Source organism: Equus asinus, chromosome 6, assembly GCF_041296235.1.
Source record: "Equus asinus isolate D_3611 breed Donkey chromosome 6, EquAss-T2T_v2, whole genome shotgun sequence".
NCBI classification, from domain to species: Eukaryota; Metazoa; Chordata; class Mammalia; order Perissodactyla; family Equidae; genus Equus; species Equus asinus.
This window is the reverse complement of record NC_091795.1, coordinates 29,226,093-29,243,693: the sequence shown is the minus strand read 5'-3', so window position 1 is coordinate 29,243,693 and position 17,601 is coordinate 29,226,093. Positions and strand designations below refer to the sequence as shown.

At 41.1% G+C, this 17,601-nt stretch overlaps 1 protein-coding gene and 1 non-coding gene across 4 annotated transcripts in view; both read left to right on the top strand.

The window, feature by feature from the left end:
- Positions 1-17,397, top strand: part of PTCD3 (pentatricopeptide repeat domain 3) — a 30,806-nt gene extending 13,409 nt beyond the window's left edge. For 2 of the 3 annotated variants that reach the window (XM_014852805.3, XM_044772780.2), the window contains exons 7-24: positions 6-129; positions 2,008-2,123; positions 3,898-3,968; positions 5,959-6,046; positions 6,428-6,488; positions 6,761-6,846; positions 7,521-7,665; positions 8,359-8,409; positions 10,313-10,402; positions 10,693-10,721; positions 11,628-11,734; positions 12,435-12,513; positions 12,615-12,705; positions 13,621-13,706; positions 14,194-14,342; positions 15,834-15,875; positions 16,294-16,452; positions 16,723-17,397. In XM_014852805.3, coding sequence (XP_014708291.1) covers positions 6-129; positions 2,008-2,123; positions 3,898-3,968; positions 5,959-6,046; positions 6,428-6,488; positions 6,761-6,846; positions 7,521-7,665; positions 8,359-8,409; positions 10,313-10,402; positions 10,693-10,721; positions 11,628-11,734; positions 12,435-12,513; positions 12,615-12,705; positions 13,621-13,706; positions 14,194-14,342; positions 15,834-15,875; positions 16,294-16,452; positions 16,723-16,801 — 1,653 coding nt within the window. In that variant the 3' untranslated portion in view covers positions 16,802-17,397. Of the gene's footprint in view, positions 1-5; positions 130-2,007; positions 2,124-3,897; positions 3,969-5,958; positions 6,047-6,427; positions 6,489-6,760; positions 6,847-7,520; positions 7,666-8,358; positions 8,410-10,312; positions 10,403-10,692; positions 10,722-11,627; positions 11,735-12,434; positions 12,514-12,614; positions 12,706-13,620; positions 13,707-14,193; positions 14,343-15,494; positions 15,669-15,833; positions 15,876-16,293; positions 16,453-16,722 lie in introns of those variants that run through there. The other variant, XM_070511818.1, reaches the window with a different exon arrangement.
- Positions 15,267-15,403, top strand: LOC123286785 (small nucleolar RNA SNORD94). Its single transcript, XR_006529588.1, has one exon. It is a non-coding gene; the product is annotated as a small nucleolar RNA SNORD94 (small nucleolar RNA).
- Positions 17,398-17,601: the final 204 nt, after the last annotated feature.

Genomic DNA, 17,601 nt, shown 5'->3' with positions numbered 1-17,601 from the left:
CCTAGTGTTTAATGCCTGAGTACTTTGAACCTCAGATTGAAGATATAAGCGAAGCCGCCCTAAAGGAACGAATTAAGCTCAGAAAAGTCAAAGCTTCGGTGGACATGTTTGATCAACTCTTGCAAGCAGGTGACTAAGTTCATTTAAAGCACCCCTAGGATCGGAGGCCCGGAAGTAGGCCACAGTTAGATGATCCCACTAGTCATGAATAAAAGTTAATAGGCATTACTGCACTTACTCTGCTTGATGGCTGCATTTATATTTCTAACAGCTTAATAAATAATATTTCAATTTCTGCTTTGGCTTCATTTTAAAATTATAGGTGAGATAGAGTTGCACCTTTGTTAAGATATTGTCCTCTTGTGCTGCATCACAGGTAGAGAACTTACATAGGCATTCTTCCTTAGCTTCCATTTTTAACATTAGGTGTGTACCTACTGTATTCAGATTTCCTGTGCTCCTTAAGTATGTTTGGAAGGTGTAAAACAGGCAAGAAGAAATATTTAAAAAGGAAAGAGCATTAAATGTGGGATCAAAGGCTTGGATACTGGTTCTAGTTCTGGCACTAATTAGCTCTGTGGCCTTGAAAAAGGCACTTAATTCCTCAGAGCTTCTGTCTCTAAAATCCTGTAGCTGTCCAAATTTGATCTGGGTAAACCTCCGGGGTGTAGATCTAGATTGCGTGACTTGTAAGCTACCATGAGAATGTACCTATAGTAACATGAAGGGCAGCGGCATTATTTAAGTTTGTGGGATCTGGAGTGCTGCTCAGTGATTTAGGATAAAAATCAACCAAACATACAAGAGATAGAAACTGGACTCAATCACTCAATACAGTGTTGAACACAAGAAGAAACCATTGCAGGAACCTGGTTTTGATGTGAAAATTTTGGTGTGTAGCCTGTTATAGCATTGGATGTACAAATGAATTGCTGACAGATTATAATTTAGGAAGGCTTTTCCCTCTGCTTGTTGAATTTGATAAAATCTGGTGTAAGTTTTCATTAAAGTTCTTAGTGCTAAGACTTGTTTTCCTCTGTTTTACACACTGTGTGGTGTAGGTGCATGCAGACATTCAGGAAACATTTTTAAAGACAGCATGTCAGACCCATAGCTCGGAGTAGCAGAATGAGCCAGCGCTCCAGAGGAGGGATCATAGGAAATTTTACTATCAAGCCCCTAATAAGTGCCAAACACTTTGCTAGGCATTTAATCTACAATACCTTTTGAGTTGTTGTGTTTACAGTCATTTTATAAAGGAAACTAATAAGTAATTTTTCAGGGTCACACAGTTCTGGGATGGGAAGACCCAGTCAAATTATACTCTTATCGCCTGTGTCCTCTCCACTCTGCCCTGCTCTTTTCTGGGCTTTTAAATTTCCTGATGAGTATTTTTATTATTGGTATATTTTCTTTAGAAAAATGCCGTTACTTTAAAACAGTATTATGTCTCATACTTTTTCCTGTTCCCTTTTAATAGGTATCAAGATGGGAGCATAATGTTTTGAGCAACAATTTTTATAAAAGGGTACTGTAATTAGACGTTATGCTAGTATTTCTAGGCAAGTATTTCAGTGAGGGCCTGGATCCAAGTGGAATGATTCTGCTTGCATTTGTAAAAATGGAACTGGGCCAGGGAAAGTAAGTGGCAATAATTTGCAGTCTTCGGTTTGGAGATGATAGTTAACACCATGAGACAGTTTTTCTGGGGATACGAATACATAAAATATTATTGTAAGCACACAGTCAAGCTTTGACCAAAGTGCTGTTTTAATTTTCTATGTCAGACAAACACGGTTAGTAGGGATTGTGTCCAGATCTGCATAACTCTAGGTGTTTAAGTTGATGCGGCATGCGTGCTCATCCATTGATAAAGTGGTGGACGATAGTAAATATGTAGCCAAGCAAGCCACAGCTCGTAGAAAAACAGGAATTTTAATCTAATGGGCTGTAGTGTAGTTCTTTGATGTTTCAAGGTTACTTTCCCTTTTTTTCTCCTACCCACAGGAACCACTGTTTCTCTGGAAACAACTAATAGTCTCTTGGATTTATTGTGCTACTATGGTGACCAAGAGCCCTCAGCTGATTATCATTTTCAACAACGTGAACAATCAGAAGAGTCGGTAATGGCTTTGGGCAATGATTTTTAAGGTTTTTTTTTTTATAGTAATACCTTCTCACAATAAGGCGAGTTCGTGTGCCATGAGTTGGGATAGTAGAGATTTGTGCTGAGATGTGGGGTGGTACAGTAGCCTGATGAACAGTGTGCAGAGGAAGAGAGGGATTTAAACAATTACTTTAACACTAGTTCCCTTCTTAAAAGTATTTGGACCTTGCCTACCACATGCAGGCAAAGCTTTGGCCAGAAATCTTTGGGCAGGCCCCTCTGTCGTTGCTTACAGTGACAGTATGATGTGTAATAGACAGGGAAGGATCCCCTTCCGCGCACTCCCTCAAAACTTCATACATATGTAGGCGGGGAGGAGTGAGCACACGCTACTGGAGGTATAGGACAGTATTGTGCCAAGGGTTGGCCTGTTGAGACTCGTTCGTAGCCTCTCTCTCAACCCAGGAGTTTCATTTCTAAAACTAGATCCCAAGGAAACTTTTGGATCAAGTGCACAAAGATGTATAGATGTGGGGCTGGCCTTGTGGCCGAGTGCTTAAGTTCACTTGCTCCACTTTGGCAGCCCAGAGTTTTGCCGGTTTGGATCCTGGGCGCGGACATGGCACTGCTCGTCAGACCATGCTGAGGTGCCGTCCCCCATAGCACAACCACAGGCACTCACAACCAGAATATACAACTATGTACTTGGGGGCTTTGGGGAGAAGGAGAAGGAAAAAAACAAAAAAGATTAACAACAGTTGTTAACTCAGGTGCCAATCTTTAAAAAAAAAAAGATGTATATATAACAGTTTTTGTAACATGATATTCATACCTATAATTGGAAAATAGTGAAAACAAATTAGGTGTCCAATAGTGAGTGATTGGATTATGGTAATAGTGTTGTGTGGTGACTGAGAGTACTAGTGTAGGTCTGTTTGGGTGTGGACAGATTCATCACCCTTGATAAGAGGGAAAATAGGCTAAACAAGGTATGTTCCATTTTTATAAAAAAATTTTCATATGCATAAGGGAAAAGTCATTTTAAAAATTCAGTGTTTCTCTCTGGGTGATGGAATTATGGGTGTTTTTCTTCCAGTTTGTCTTTTCTAATTTTTTTCCCACTAAATGTGGATTATTTGTGTACAGAGTAAGATTTTAAAGTACAAAGATACTGGTTGTAGTCACACCCTGCCTTCCAGATTATCTTCTAGATTTCCTGGCGTGGCTTGCCTTCTGCCCCTCCAGCCCCAGCTACAGAGCCAGCACGGTCATATGTAAAGCCAGCCATGCTTGTCTCGCTCTGCATCAGCCTATTCCAAAAATTGGTTTATAAATAAAGGACAAGGTGTCGTCTTTTAAAAAAAATTTTAGCTTGTCTTCTGTCAGTGTTAGACATTAACTATATATTCCATACCCGGCAATGTTTTCTCTTGCTTTCACTCTAATAATAAACAATATCTCTGTATGGATCGAGGCCAAGGTAGCCTCTGAGGAAACAAGCTGGATGGTTTGGATTTCCGGTTTTTCTCTCTAGGCCAAGCCATAGAGGGCAGTGGCTTTATCTCCTCTCTAGGCTGTCAGTTGTTGCTTTAAGGGCCAACTTTTTTTCATCTGTAAATGAGCTGATTTCCCCTTAAGAAATTAGCATTTCTTAATAAACGTTTGCTGGGTTTCCTCTTTGCCTTCTGCTGGATTCTACTTCCTTTGATAGTTTGATTTTGAGGAATCTAACTAGGAGAATGCATTCCATTGTCGTATTTTACTTTATTTCTGTTGATGGTTCATTTCAGGAAGAGGCCACAGAGGAAAATAATGAGAAATCTAGGAAGAAGGCTGGTCCTCAGTTGGGAGTTACTTGGAGGTATGTGTTACATAGTTGGAGCCTTGTATTAATGGTTCCTCATGGTACATGGAATGTTCCCCTTCACCCCTTGAAGAAGACACCCTATAATTTTCAAAAATACACTTGGTTTTCAGTATGTGATAGAAATATCCCAATTGGTGTTCATACGTGTTTGGACCTTTTTTCATAAGATCTTTATCTCCAGTCAGCAGCACAAGGTTGACACTTGACTTTTTCTTTTCTTTTTTTTCCGTTTAACTCTACGTAGCCTTCCATAGTATGGTTCCTTTGGTAGTTTCATCAGTAGTCCTGTGTTGCAGTATATACCTCTAATTCTGAAAGAGTCAGTATTTTGATTACATAAGAATACACGTACACTAGACTGTAGTTCTAAATTAAGACTACTGACCAGCGAGCAGAAATATTCAGTACTTCTGAGCAAAAGGTGAATAACATTAAACTAACATTTGAGAATTTAAATTAACTGAGTAGAAGTGTCTAAATAAAAGAAAGGTATTTCACACAGATGTCTGGAGAAGGAAAGCTGCCACTAATATCTAGTCTTTTTTGAAGTAATAAATTGAATCAAACATTAAATTTCTTCAGTAGATTTTAATGATTTAAAATAGTAGTTAAGAGCGTGGACTTTAGGGTACCATCTTGGGTCAAATCCTGGCTTTATCACATTTCAAAGACATTGGTAAGAGAGAATCAAGGTACAGCATAGTTTGTATAATGTGATACCTTTGTGGGTTTTCTGTTGTTGTTTGTATTGAGGTCATAATAGTTTATAACATTGTGAAGTTTCAGTTGTACATGACTATTTGTCAGTCACCATATATATGTGCCCCTTCACCCCTTATTGCCCACCTCATAACCCCCTTCCCCTCTGGTAACCACTAATCTGTTCTCATTGTCCATGTGTGAGTATATCTTCCATGTATGAATGAAATCATATGGTGTTTCTCTTTCTCTGTCTGGCTTATTTCACTTAGCATGGTACCCTCAGGGTCCATCCATGTTGTTGCAAATGGGACAATTTTGTCCTTTTTTATGGCTGAGTAGTATTCCATTGTATGTATATACCACATCTTCTTTATCCATTCGTTAGTCCATGGACACTCAGGCCAAGTTGTTGCGCCCGGGGCCAGGGGTTTGCTTTTTTCCTGTGAGCGCTTCTGCACTCACTGCCTGGACTGGTAGGCACGCCCCTGCGATTGCTTACCTTCCTCAGTGTGGGGCGTTCCCACAGGCTGGGAGGTAACTGAAGTGCAAGCGTTCCTGCACAGGCCTTCCTTCTCTCCCTTCTCATCTCAGGGTCGCGTGCCAGCCAATGTGTGGTCCTGCCCCTAGGTTGCTGCCGGGCGGAGGGAGAGGCGATCCCCTTTACCATCTTCCACTGCCTCCTGGGGTATCCAGCACCTTCACCTTCAGACATATGGCTGTGGATGTCCTCTGTTGGTTTATGACTGTCCTTTTCATTGTATCTTAGTGGGGAAAGACTTAAGGGAAGAGCTCACTCTGCCGTGATGCTGACGTCACAGGTTTTTTGGGGATTTTTTTTTCCTAAGAAAGGGAAAATAGATATGCTAGAATATGATGTATGTACCTGTGCTAGAATATGACAGAGGGATTCAGGAGAAACCACTTCTCTGTGGTTGCCTCTGGGGAACTGTGATTGGAGGAGGTTGGGAAAACCTCACCCTATTGTACCATTTGCTGTTGGTTTAATACCTTGAGTGTATACTGTCTTTTCAGAAATCTTTCCGTTTCGTTCCTGATTCTGCTACTTAACTGCAAGGCCTTGGACAACTTAAGGTCTTTGAGCCTCAGTTTTTCCCATTTTCAAAATGATGATAACTATCTCTCTGTGGGTGGCAAGAGTTGTTTGAAATTATATGCATAAAGTGTTTAGCACAGTGCCTAGAACACTGTAAACCCTCAGTAAATTGTGGTGCTGTTGTTTTTTTCTGTTTCCCCTGGTTCATATTTACTCTCTTTTATGCAGAGCAAAAAACAATGCTGAGAGAATCTTTGCTCTAATGCCTGAGAAAAATGCACATTCCTACTGCACAATGATCCGAGGAATGGTGAAGGTAGCGTTTGTTTTATATGTTTTTATCCTTAATTTCTACTGACTCATGGTTTCTCACCTCAGAATTACTGATGTTTCGAGCCAGATAATTTGTTGTGGCGGGGGCCGCCCAGCGTGTTGTGGGATGTTTCATAGCTCCCTGGCCTCTGCCCGTGGCATGCCAGTAGTACATCCTCACTACCCCCAGCTGTGACAACTAAACTTGTCTACAGGCATCACCACATGTCACTTGAGAAGCACAGTTGCCCTTGGTAAAGAACCACTGCACTAGAGCATACGCTTTATGAGAAGTGGGACCTTGAACCCTAGAAGAGTAGATATGCAAATATTTCTTAAGTGAACAGATTGGATGATGCTTAGTTTTTATCCTCTCCCTCTTCAGCACCGAGCTCCTGTGCAGGCATTAAACTTGTACACTGAATTATTGAACAACAGACTTCGTGGTAAGTGTGTTTGGAGTCCCCTCACTCCTCCTTTTTCTTTCCTTAAGAATCTGAAATCTTTGGATCTTGCCTCAATCATTAGCTCAGTTTTTAGTCTTTTCCTGTGGTATTGGTGATTAAAGCAGGAATACATCCAGAGAAGAAAGTGGTTTTCCAGTTTCGTGGACCACGTGGTAATGAGCCAGGAGCCACATGTGTATGCCTTAAACTGAGCCATTTAGGAGTTAATCTTCAACCCCAAATTTTGTTAAAGTACTTTTCTTCTTTTACAGCTGATGTATACACCTTCAATGCAGTGATTGAAGCAAAAGCATTGATGGTAAATGAGAAATTTGAGGAAAAATGGAATAACATACTGGTAAGGAAACCTCATTTTGTCTTCTGATAGGCCTGAAATACATGGGATGGAGACAGCATTCGCAGAGCAGCTACATGGCACTCACCGTGCTGGGCACTCAGATAGCAGCTACTTGTTTACTGCCTTTCCTGCAACCCTCTCATTTAAGTAGCTGTGTCTGACATGAGAAGAAAGTTACTTGACCTGGAGCATACAGCTAGAATTTAGGAAGACCTGGGTTGCATTGTTCATTTATTTCTCATGATAGTTTATTACAAAAATAATGCATATTTATTCAAAATTTTTATCAGGTAGGTTTAAAGAAACTGAAATCACTTGATTGAAGTAATTTAGGAATAGGAAATGTTTTTATACCATACTGCTCATTTATAAAGGAAAGACACAATCTCTTCTAGTCTATTCTTTTGCTTGAGTCTCAGCAGACTCCCTTGGCAAGGACTGAAGACAGTTGAATACGTTGATCTAGTTGGTGTGGGGTGTCTGAATCGAGGGGCTTCTCTAAAAGGCAAAGTCACTTGTCTTGCTAATAGGTAATTCTTAAATTAGGGATATGTTTATTAACCTGCTTTAGACATAGCCAGAGAGCCAAGTTCTTTTTCAGTATGTAGTATTAGTTTATTGGACAAATTATCTACCCAGGCATAAAAAAATACTTCGGCTTTTGATTCGCTTAGGAGCTGCTGAAGCAAATGGTTGCACAGAAGGTGAAACCAAATCTACAAACTTTTAATACAATTCTGAAATGTCTCCGAAGATTTTATGCATTTGGAAGATTGCCAGCCTTACAGACCTTACGTGAGATGAAAGCCATTGGAATAGGTAAGGATGTGTCCTAGAGTCCCTCACTGACGCCCGAGACAGTGCTGACCAGAGGTTTCAGGTCTAAACAAGCCAAAAAGAGACCGCCAACTCTTTTTTTTTGCTGTTTACGTAATATGTTGGGAGTTTCCTTTCTACCACTTGGCACACTTAATTATATGTGTTTACTACTGTGGGAGCTCCTGTGTCATCTTTGTCTTCTTTATAGCAAATTGCAACGTTCTCCTAGTATTTTAGGTACTTTTTTATGGATCTCTTGATTCTGGGGAAACTTGTTCACTTAGAGTTAGCTACCTTTAAATCCCTTTACATTTTCTAGCATAATGAGGTTTGAATCCCAGTGTGTGCTAGTGTACTGTATATTTTTCAGTACTTTATTGAAGGTTGTTTTGGAAATCACTTCAGTTTGCTTTAGTGTTCTTAACTGAACAATCATAGTACAGAGCATTAGCTGTAACATTTTAGTACTAAGTGTCTGGACTTTCTAAAGGCGATTCAGTCTTTATGACACATTTCACCTTAACATTAATCAGATGAGTTAGGAAATGTCTTTGTTCAAAGGAGTAGAAGTGCATCATCTTGTACTTAAATACCAGCATCAGTATGTTTTTAGTTCAGTATGCCTTAGCAAGCCATATTTTGGATAGCTGTGTTTGACTTACTTATTTTTTTCTATCCACCTGGTAATTTGAGAACCCTCGCTTGCAACGTATCACTATATTATTCAGCTGTTTTATCAACAAGGTATGTATGACATTATGTTATGTTAATTTCTGTAGAAAGTTGACCCAGCTCCCTTAATTTCGTGTGATTAATTGTTGTATGTTACCTTCTCTGTATATAAATTAAGAATAGAGAATTCGCAAATTAACATCATCCACAGCCTGAGCAAAAAGTTATTTTTGCGGGTGGTCACCTTGTTTGTGATACGAACCTTGAGCTGGAGGGGAGAGGGATCATTTAGTGTACTAACAGTGTTGGTGTGCAGTTAGAACTGGTCAGAAGGTACTTGAGTTGGGAGTTCCTTTTGCTCTCCAGAGCTGTGCCGTCCAGTACAATAGCCACCAGCTATATTTAATTAAAATTTTGAACTCTCTCACTGCCTTAGTGCTTAGCCACATGTGGCTGGTGGCTGCTGTGTTCGGTGGTGCGTATTTGGAACATTTCCATCTTTGCAGGCAGTTCTTGAATAGTGCTGCTCCACAGTCACCTTAACCTTATTTTGAAGCCTTGTGGGAGAACTGTGAGGCTCCCTTTGTCACCTGCTTTTAGCTCAGCCAGTCCCTATTGGAGCTGTGCTCTGTTGAATGGACTTTGGAGAGGCACACCTGAGTTGAAATTTCACCTCCACCATTTACCAGCTGTGTCAAAAGGGACTGGCAACCTTAACTGAGGAATAATGCCGTCAGAGTGTAATGGTTAAATGAATTACGCAGCGTCTGATCCCATGCTTGGAAGGCGCACAGGAGACGCTCATAATCTCTTGCTTTTTGTCTGTTTGCCCCAACCAGAGAAACAACCCCTGGGTTCAGAAATGACAGCTCTAGTCCTTCTCTCCTGTGATAGACTTTATATACAACAGGAAAACTTGATAATCTCTCTCTTTTGGAGGGCTGAGTTTACAAAATCCATATTCTCGTGTACAGGGAGGTGTTTGATCTTTTAGGGTCGGGGACAGGTTACCTTGGAAGCGGGTAAGCAGTTTACACAATTGTATCTTCTAAAATTTTCCTCAGCCTTGGTGAGGTTGTAGTGAAGCTAGTCTTTCTGGCCCCAAAGCTTGTTCCATTCCTCTACTGTCACATATCACATTGATTCCTTTGCTAACCAAGCCAGTGGGACTTAGGCTTCCTAAGCGACACCCATGCCGGTGGGGGCAGAGTGGGATGAGGTGTATCAGTTTGTCTTATGTATGTAATTTACCTGCCTGCAACAGTAATTTCTGGGAATTTACCCAAAGGAGAAAGCCTAAAATACTGGAGAAATACTACATATGAAATAGAATATGTAACTAATAATAAAGTTAGGAATGGTAGCAAATGGAAACCTGCTTGAGGAAATTATCAGAATACATCTCTGCTGTCATTAAAATGCTATGATCACTTATGTGTGGATAAGGTAGGGAAGGGAATGTGGGTGATTAATGTGATGTGTTTGGGAATATTCTAGGAGCATTTTCTTACCTAGTGATACTCAGTTCATGTGATTTTAGAGGACTGTCCACGTCCATTAATTCTACAGTTTTCTTTTTCTTGGCCTTCTCATCCTGATTATTCTTTAAAGGAATAGTAGTGATTACTAGCAAAAACTATGTTTGTTTTCCTAAGAATACGGGTTTGGCGAGGGGGGCTGTGTGTCTGTCTCCCAGTTCAGTGAAAGTCAGGCATGTGAAGAGACTAAGAAGGAAGGGAAGAGTCTCTGTTGGGAGCAAATAGCCAAAGATCAGTAACTGTCCCAGAACTTAGGGAGAGCTGCCCTCTGTAGGTGCATTTGTTCCTTTAGCAGGCTGGTGCCCTGAGCAGCTGTGCCAGGCCTTCCACTGCAGGTGGAGGAAGGAGAAATGTGGCTGCCTGTACTAGATGCTGTGTGCTTGGAGGTGGCAGAGGAAGTGGACTCATGATAAACCATTTGCTTCCTTATTCTGTAGAAAGCTCTGCAAAAGGATCACCCCTCATAATCTATGACATCATGAATGAAGTAATGGGAAAGAAATTTTCCCCAAAGGACCCAGATGATGGTATGTACAGAAATTGCTTGTGTAACACAGAGCCTGTTTTCCGGGTACTGGTTAGTAGAGGCTTCTGAGGACAGGGTGTAAGTTAGCTTAGTGATCTTTCGGGTTATTATTCTGAGAAAGCCAAATGTCTGTGGCACTTTGCTGTATCCCTCCCCTCCTCTTGAGTTTTCATTCCTTTAGGTTTGTCTTATGCATTGAAAGTTTTGTTGCCAGGATTTTAATTAATGTTACTGACTTGAAAATATGTTTTATCCATAGTAACCAAGGCTCTTGGGAACTTTCTTTTTCAGATGCGTTTTTTCAGTCAGCCATGAGAGTTGTAAGTACCATTTCTTGCTTAACTTGTTTTCCCTTTTCCTTTTATCCATTTCCTAAATTTATCTGTAACTGGTTGGTGGGAGGATGTCTTCTTGATTCTTTGACTTTCTAACTCTTAGTTCTTTTCATGTCTTTGGTTCTGTTTTTCTTATTGGTTTCTCTAAAATCTGTATTAAATCACATAACATCCCTTCCCTGTGTTTATTGTATACATTGTCTTTTTTCATACTTTTGTTCAAATAAATTTTCAGAGTATTTCATATTTGGCTGTTGGTAACTTTTTAAATTGAAGATGATTCTTTTTAATTTTGGTTTTTCATTTTATCATGCTAATTATAGGAAAAAATTCAAGCAGTTTCAGAATAAATTAGCATATCTTTTTTTCTAAGGATAATTGCTTTACAGTTTAGTGTGTATCTTTCTAGGGTTTTTCCTCTGTGTATTCAGACATGCACACCCAGATGCATTTCCATGGTGTTTGGTTTGTTGACAGCAATAAAGTATTCCGTAGATGAGAAAGACTGCAATTTAACTTAGAACTCTTCTCCTATGGATGGATTTTGGAGTTACTTCATGGGTGTTTTTTTGCTAGTACAGTGATGCTGGAGTGGGCATTCCATCTCTCTTTTGTGCATGTGATCAAGTATTTTTGTAGGATTGATTTCTGAAGGTATAATTTCTAGGTCAAAATCATTTTGTTTTAAATTTCGCGGAACTTGGGAGTTTGTTGTGATTTCCCACCCCTACCCACCGCCTTTCTTGTAATTCATTTGCTGTCCACCAGTAATACACTGAATCAGCATATGAGTATTTCCACAAGAAACTTGTGCTTTTTTTCTTTATGTAACGAGCCACTGTTTGGCTGATAAGGATCTTGGAGTGATGCCTTCTACTTGTAAATTTTCAGTGCTCATCTCTCAGAGATCTAGAACTTGCTTACCAAGTACATGGGCTTTTAAACACTGGAGACAACTGGAAATTCATTGGACCTGATAATCGACGTAATTTCTATTAGTAAGTGTGTTGGAAATGTATCCTTTTGCAGTAATGGCGCACCTTTAAGCAACCATTAGTGAATTTTGCAAGTGGGAGGCTGTTGGTGGCCCTCCTATCTCACCTCTGATTTCAGGTAGCACACCTCACTTAACAGTACATGTTAATTGAGTGCTTGGAAATTCAAGCAGTGCTAAAACTGATCTGCCAGAATGAGATGTCTTGCTGTATATCTTTTCAGCTGTTTTTCTTTGTAGCACTTTAAATGCACATATCTTCTACACCCTTGTATTGTATATTTTTGAATTTTTAGTAGGGTGAGTCCCTCAAGATTTCATCACAGCCTCTTGTTTTTAAAGATGAACAACATACTAGAGTCCAAAGAGACTCCTTAAGTGGATTTGCTTTTAAGCGGATGAAAACAAGAACAAAAGGAGGCAGCCTGTTAATGAGGGTGTGATGAATCCTTGCTTCACATGAAATGCTTAGGAAATGAATATGATGTTCACTGTCTGCTCCCCATGAGCTCAGAGTATACTGAGGAGGCAGTCCTGAATGACCAGTTCATAAAAAGCTATTAATTAGGAAGTCCAGAAAGCAGTTAGCACCTCCTGGGTCAAGCATTGGCCCATGTAACTTGAAATTGTTTATAACATGTAAATTGTTGTAAAATTGTATGTAATGTATCATTATATAAACATACTTTTTCTCCCCATTGCAGTTCCAGGTTTTTCAGTTTGCTTTGCCTAATGGAACAAATTGATGTCACTTTGAAGTGGTATAAGGACCTGATACCTTCAGTAAGATGATTCATTACTAATCATTTATTATTGTAGACATGTTTGTTGGGTATCTTTTCTGATTTATACTTCAAAAATATATTTGTATTTCTCTTAATCAGGTCTTCTTTCCCCATTCTCAAACATTGATAGATCTTCTCCAAGCATTGGATGTGGCCAACCGACTAGAATTGATCCCTCAGATTTGGAAAGGTTGGTTTCAGCTTATGTGTGCACACCTGTCTCACTTCATTGTCCCACGTTTTGATTAACAGACATGTTAACGTTGTTAAGAGATGAAAACTTGCATGTTTGGCTAAATCGAATAGATTAGTTGAGGTCTACTTCAGGTTTGCGTGCTCATGTTACATATTGGATTACTTGAGTGAAAATGACCTAAATTAGTGCCTTCGTGACAAGAAAAGGCTAGATTTTGTGTACCTGTTGTGTGACATGACAAAGGGAGACTCAGTGCTAATTACATGGTACACCCTAAATCTAAATGCAGGTCTCTAACCCCAAGGCCTGTGTCTTTCCTCTGTGCCATGTTGTATCACTGTGGTTCAGTTGCTAACCAATCAGTGATACTTCGTGTTTCTAAGAAATAGCCATGACTGTTGGTTTGTGTGTGTGTTTGTGTCTTATGTGCATAAATTGGCTGCGGAAGGTGCTGTATCTCTTCCACCAGGTGACTGAGATCTTAAAGTCAGTTTCTCTCTGCCTCAAGTTTCCATGTCTGAAACCCTGAGACCACCGTCCTCCCCTACTACTTCACAAGACTGTTCTAGTGATTGTAAAAGACCATTGACGATACCCAGCTGCTGTGAAACAGCGTCTTACCACACGGAGCTGGTGGCTTCTCAAGTGTAGTGCGTGTGCTGTGTTTAACGCTTGACCAGGACAGGTTACTGGCATTGGCTTTCACTGCTCTTATGTCTCTGCTTACCGTGACTCATCCTGCTGGTTTTCTGCAATCCTCGGAGTAAACCTGGTATAGGTAATGTCAGCAGCTTACTTTCACCCATCAAATATGGTTGACAGCTGACAGTGGACAAAGGTCAGCCAGAGAGTGTTGGTTTTACGTGATGGTGATCACTTCTCACTTTTTTGTTCCTTTTTTGTTTCAAGATAGTAAAGAATATGGTCATACTTATCGCAGTGACCTGAAAGAAGAAATTCTGATGCTCATGGCAAGGGATCAGCACCCACCAGAGGTAGGATGTATTGCTCCTCAGGTTTGGTTATTGTTAGAGTACGCTAACGAGTATATTCTCTAGTACTAAGGGCCCTGTAAGAGCACTTTCCCTGGTTTCATCTGTCATTGTGGAGAACTCTGCCATCTAAACCCATGTTGCCACCTACACATATCCACCCATTAGCAGATTACCATTTCTAAAGTCACTCATTTCTCTAGACCAAAGCAAAGAATATGAAAATAACTTCACTCTGTCCTGATAATTAATAGCAGTTTGCGCTGTTTTTTTTTTATTGCTATCTGAAAAGAGACCTATAGTTGGATTTGAAAGATGTGGCTAATCACATTTTTACCCCGGGGCAGTGGGGGGTTTTTTGTTTTTACTTGTGTGCAATATGTGTGATGTAGTCACTTGCTCAAAAATTTTAATGGTCTCATGGAGTCTCCTGAACTTGAATTCTTATAAAACCAGTTAGGCAGTTCTGCTGACTCTTAGAGCCTCTCAGCTTCAGGTGGCGTTTGCTGACTGTGCTGCAGATATCAAATCTACGTATGAAAACCAAGATGCCAGACAGACTGTTCCTGATTGGCCAGCCAACCCTCTGAACTATATAGCTGTCCTTTTTTTAAGGGCTGGGAGAACCCAGGAAGCCTGGTGAGTACAATCCCCCAGGTGTGAATTAGCAGCGTTGGTACTTGGGTCTCAGGGAACCTTCACCCTGGTCAGGAGAGGTTCTCTTAATTTGGCTCTATGATGTGTAGTTTATCAGGAGACAAATGAGTTTTCTACATAATGCGTTTTCAGTGGAACTTCCAAATATCAACTGAAAAGCAAACTTTTGGAAGAAGGCCAGTATATGGGGTGTATTTAAGAGAGGATGTGGTTCCGTGGACTAATTCTTTCCATTTCTGACCTGTTTTCTGTATCCGTGGGCAAGTAAGTCACTTATCTATCTGCTTAAATAAAGAGCAAAGTGATCGAAGAATCTTATTTTTGAAAATGTTTTGGGCATTAGGTTTCTTCAAGTATTTCATTTGTGGGTGCTCCCCCCACTTCCCAGCTTACAGTGTGGGTTGTATACTTGGACTTCAGGAAACTGGCATTCACTAGTATTGAAACGTGGCCTTGAGTAGAATCCGTCTGGTTTGTGCCACTGTATTCTAGTTATGTGTTTTGTCAGCGTTTCATTCCCATACTAATTTTGTGAATGGACACCTTATGCATATTCATTTTTCCAAAAGCAGAGAAGTCAGCAAAGGAATACTTTGTAGGAGTAGTCACAGTTAAGTGTTTCTGCTGTATTTTGTTTTGGCTGTAAATGTGTGTTAGTTCTAAAAGTCAGTAAATGGGGGGTACTTGTGCATGGCTTCTTCAGCCCAAGAAAGTAACTTACTTTGAACATGTGATTGTCAGTCCAGAATATGGCTGTTCACTATCTCCAGGAAAAGCTGATGAAGGCTTTGCTGCCTCAGCTGGTCTTAGGAGTGTGAATCACACGTGGCCTGCTGCACTTCTAGTGACGGAAGCACCCGATGCTTGAATGTAACTCAGGCGGGTTGACACACACTTGTTATGAATCAGGCTGTGATGATTGGCGCAGGGGTACGGACCTCAGCTGAGTCATGGGAGCTGAGTGTATGTGTTTCTCCTTTGTCCTGCATGTGGCAGGATAACGGCGAGCACTTACATGAGACTGATGCCTTAATCTGAGCCTGCTCTTCATGACGTAGCTTTAGGACACACTGAACTCATACTGGATTGTGAGAGAGTAAGGAGATCGCACTCAGTTGCATCCCTCTCTTCCAGCTGCCCACGGGATGTACTCCCTCCCTCGGAGGACTGAGGCGGTGCTCTACAGGGGATATACCCCAGCAGCTCTCCACACTGGCGGCAGAGCGGGATCGCCTGTGACACTTGCAGTGTCCACATAGGAGGTTTGGGAGGAGAGGGTTGACGCATCTGAGGTGATTGTGATGTAAACACAGGACTGGGAGCCAGTGGAGCTCACAGATGTGCGTCTTCAGGAGCTTCCCCTGTAGTGAGGAAGGATGCTTAGTCTCTGAGTCCAGGAGAGCAGCTACGGTCGTTTGATTGCCTTCTCTTCTATGAATAGTCATAATCTTCCTCCTATCTCATCTTGAACAGGAAAATGTTGGAGCTTTTCAGGAAGCATAATAAGATCCCGAGGTACGTTGGAGGTAACAGACCTGCCAGAATATATCCGGGAATTAGCTGCATGGGCTAAACTCTTACGGTGGGGTGATTGGAATTTCTTCACATACCCTAGCCACAGTGAATTGGGCGTTCGTCTGACAGGCGAGCAGATGCACGGTTTCTCCCACCATCTAGGGCATCCTGAGGCAAGCGGTTTTTCATCTGTCCTCAGGGATCGCAGCACACGGGAATAGATCCTCAGTGAGGGCATATTCAACCAATGTCCATTCTCTCTGGCCCAGTTAGACTTCGTGTAACATTGTCTCCAGAGCTACTGTTGAGGATTTTATGACTGAACTTTATAAAATGCTCGATTTTGCATGTAAATCTTTGACTGAAGAGGTTGAGGGGTTTAGTTGGGGACTGTTGACATGTTGCCTTTCTTTTATAGGAATGAGTTGCTGAATGAGTTTATGGACAATGCAAAAGCATCCAGTAGCCCTGACCAGGCCATGGAGGTAGTGAAGCTGGCGAGTGCCTTCAGCTTACCTATTTGTGAGAGCCTCACCCGGAGAGTGATGGCTGACTTCACAGTCAGCCAGGAGCAAAAGTAAGTGGGTCCTGTAATGTCACCATAAAAGAAAGTTAGAAAAATGGAGCAGACCTTTTGTCCATCTTCTTTCTAACCTCTGAATTTTCTTCTTTCTTTGCAAAAAGTCAAGATGTATTGATTTAACAATTTCATTTGTCCTCCAAGACGAGGAGGCCTGTAGATTTGGCCGTTGGAACCTTCTCCTTTGTAAATATAGTTTGTGCAGCTGCAGTCTCCCCTCCCCCAGAACGAGTTGCAGTGTAACGCTCCTGTTCATTTTCCTTACAGGGAAGCCCTGGGAAACCTAACTGCATTGACCAGTGACAGTGACAGCGACAGTGACAGTGACATCAGCGAAGGCAAATAGAAGTGGTGGATCAGGAGCAGCTGTGGCCTAGCATAGCTGCTGTAATTACACTTGAGAACTGAGATGTTCATATTTAACCATGATACGAAGAAAACATGACAGTAATACAGATTTGGTGAACTTTGAAGTACAGTTGAATACAGCACTGACTTATTTAGGTTAAATTCCTAATTTGATACTTTGTAAACCATCCATTCAGGGTTTATTGTTGAAAACAGAAGCAGCACTACTGTTTTCATTTCCTTAGACACACGTTGTGAGGTACATAGCTCCCGATTTCGGCATAAGCTCTGCACACCTGCAGTGTTCGTCAGCCGACGTCACGCTCTGTGGTCACTGGTTTGCCCTCCCCTTGTGGAGCTCAGCCTTCATTGGGTGATGCTGTGATGCGGGTACTTCTTGATCTTAGAGAAGGCGTCTAAAGGAAGTTGTCATACAATTACATCACAGTTGATAATGGGTCAGTAGTACCCCAATTTCAGGGATATTTAGATGTAAAAAATTGTACATCTTAGAATTGATTAAATGACAACGGCAGAAGTTTAGGCTGCACAGCTGGGAAAATGAAGACTGTAAATAAACATGTAATTACTGTACATGTGTAGGTATTTATGTTGTCTTTATATAGCCTTTGCCATAGTCCTCCCACTAGACGTGGGGCTTGCACAAGAGCGTTTCGTCTCCTCCTTTCTCTCCCCCTATTTTGTGTGTGCTGGCACCTTCTTTAGTTGTGCTGTACTTAGTGTGGTCTCCCTGAGGGCTTGTGGTGACGTAATGATTGAAATGTCTTGTTACAATTG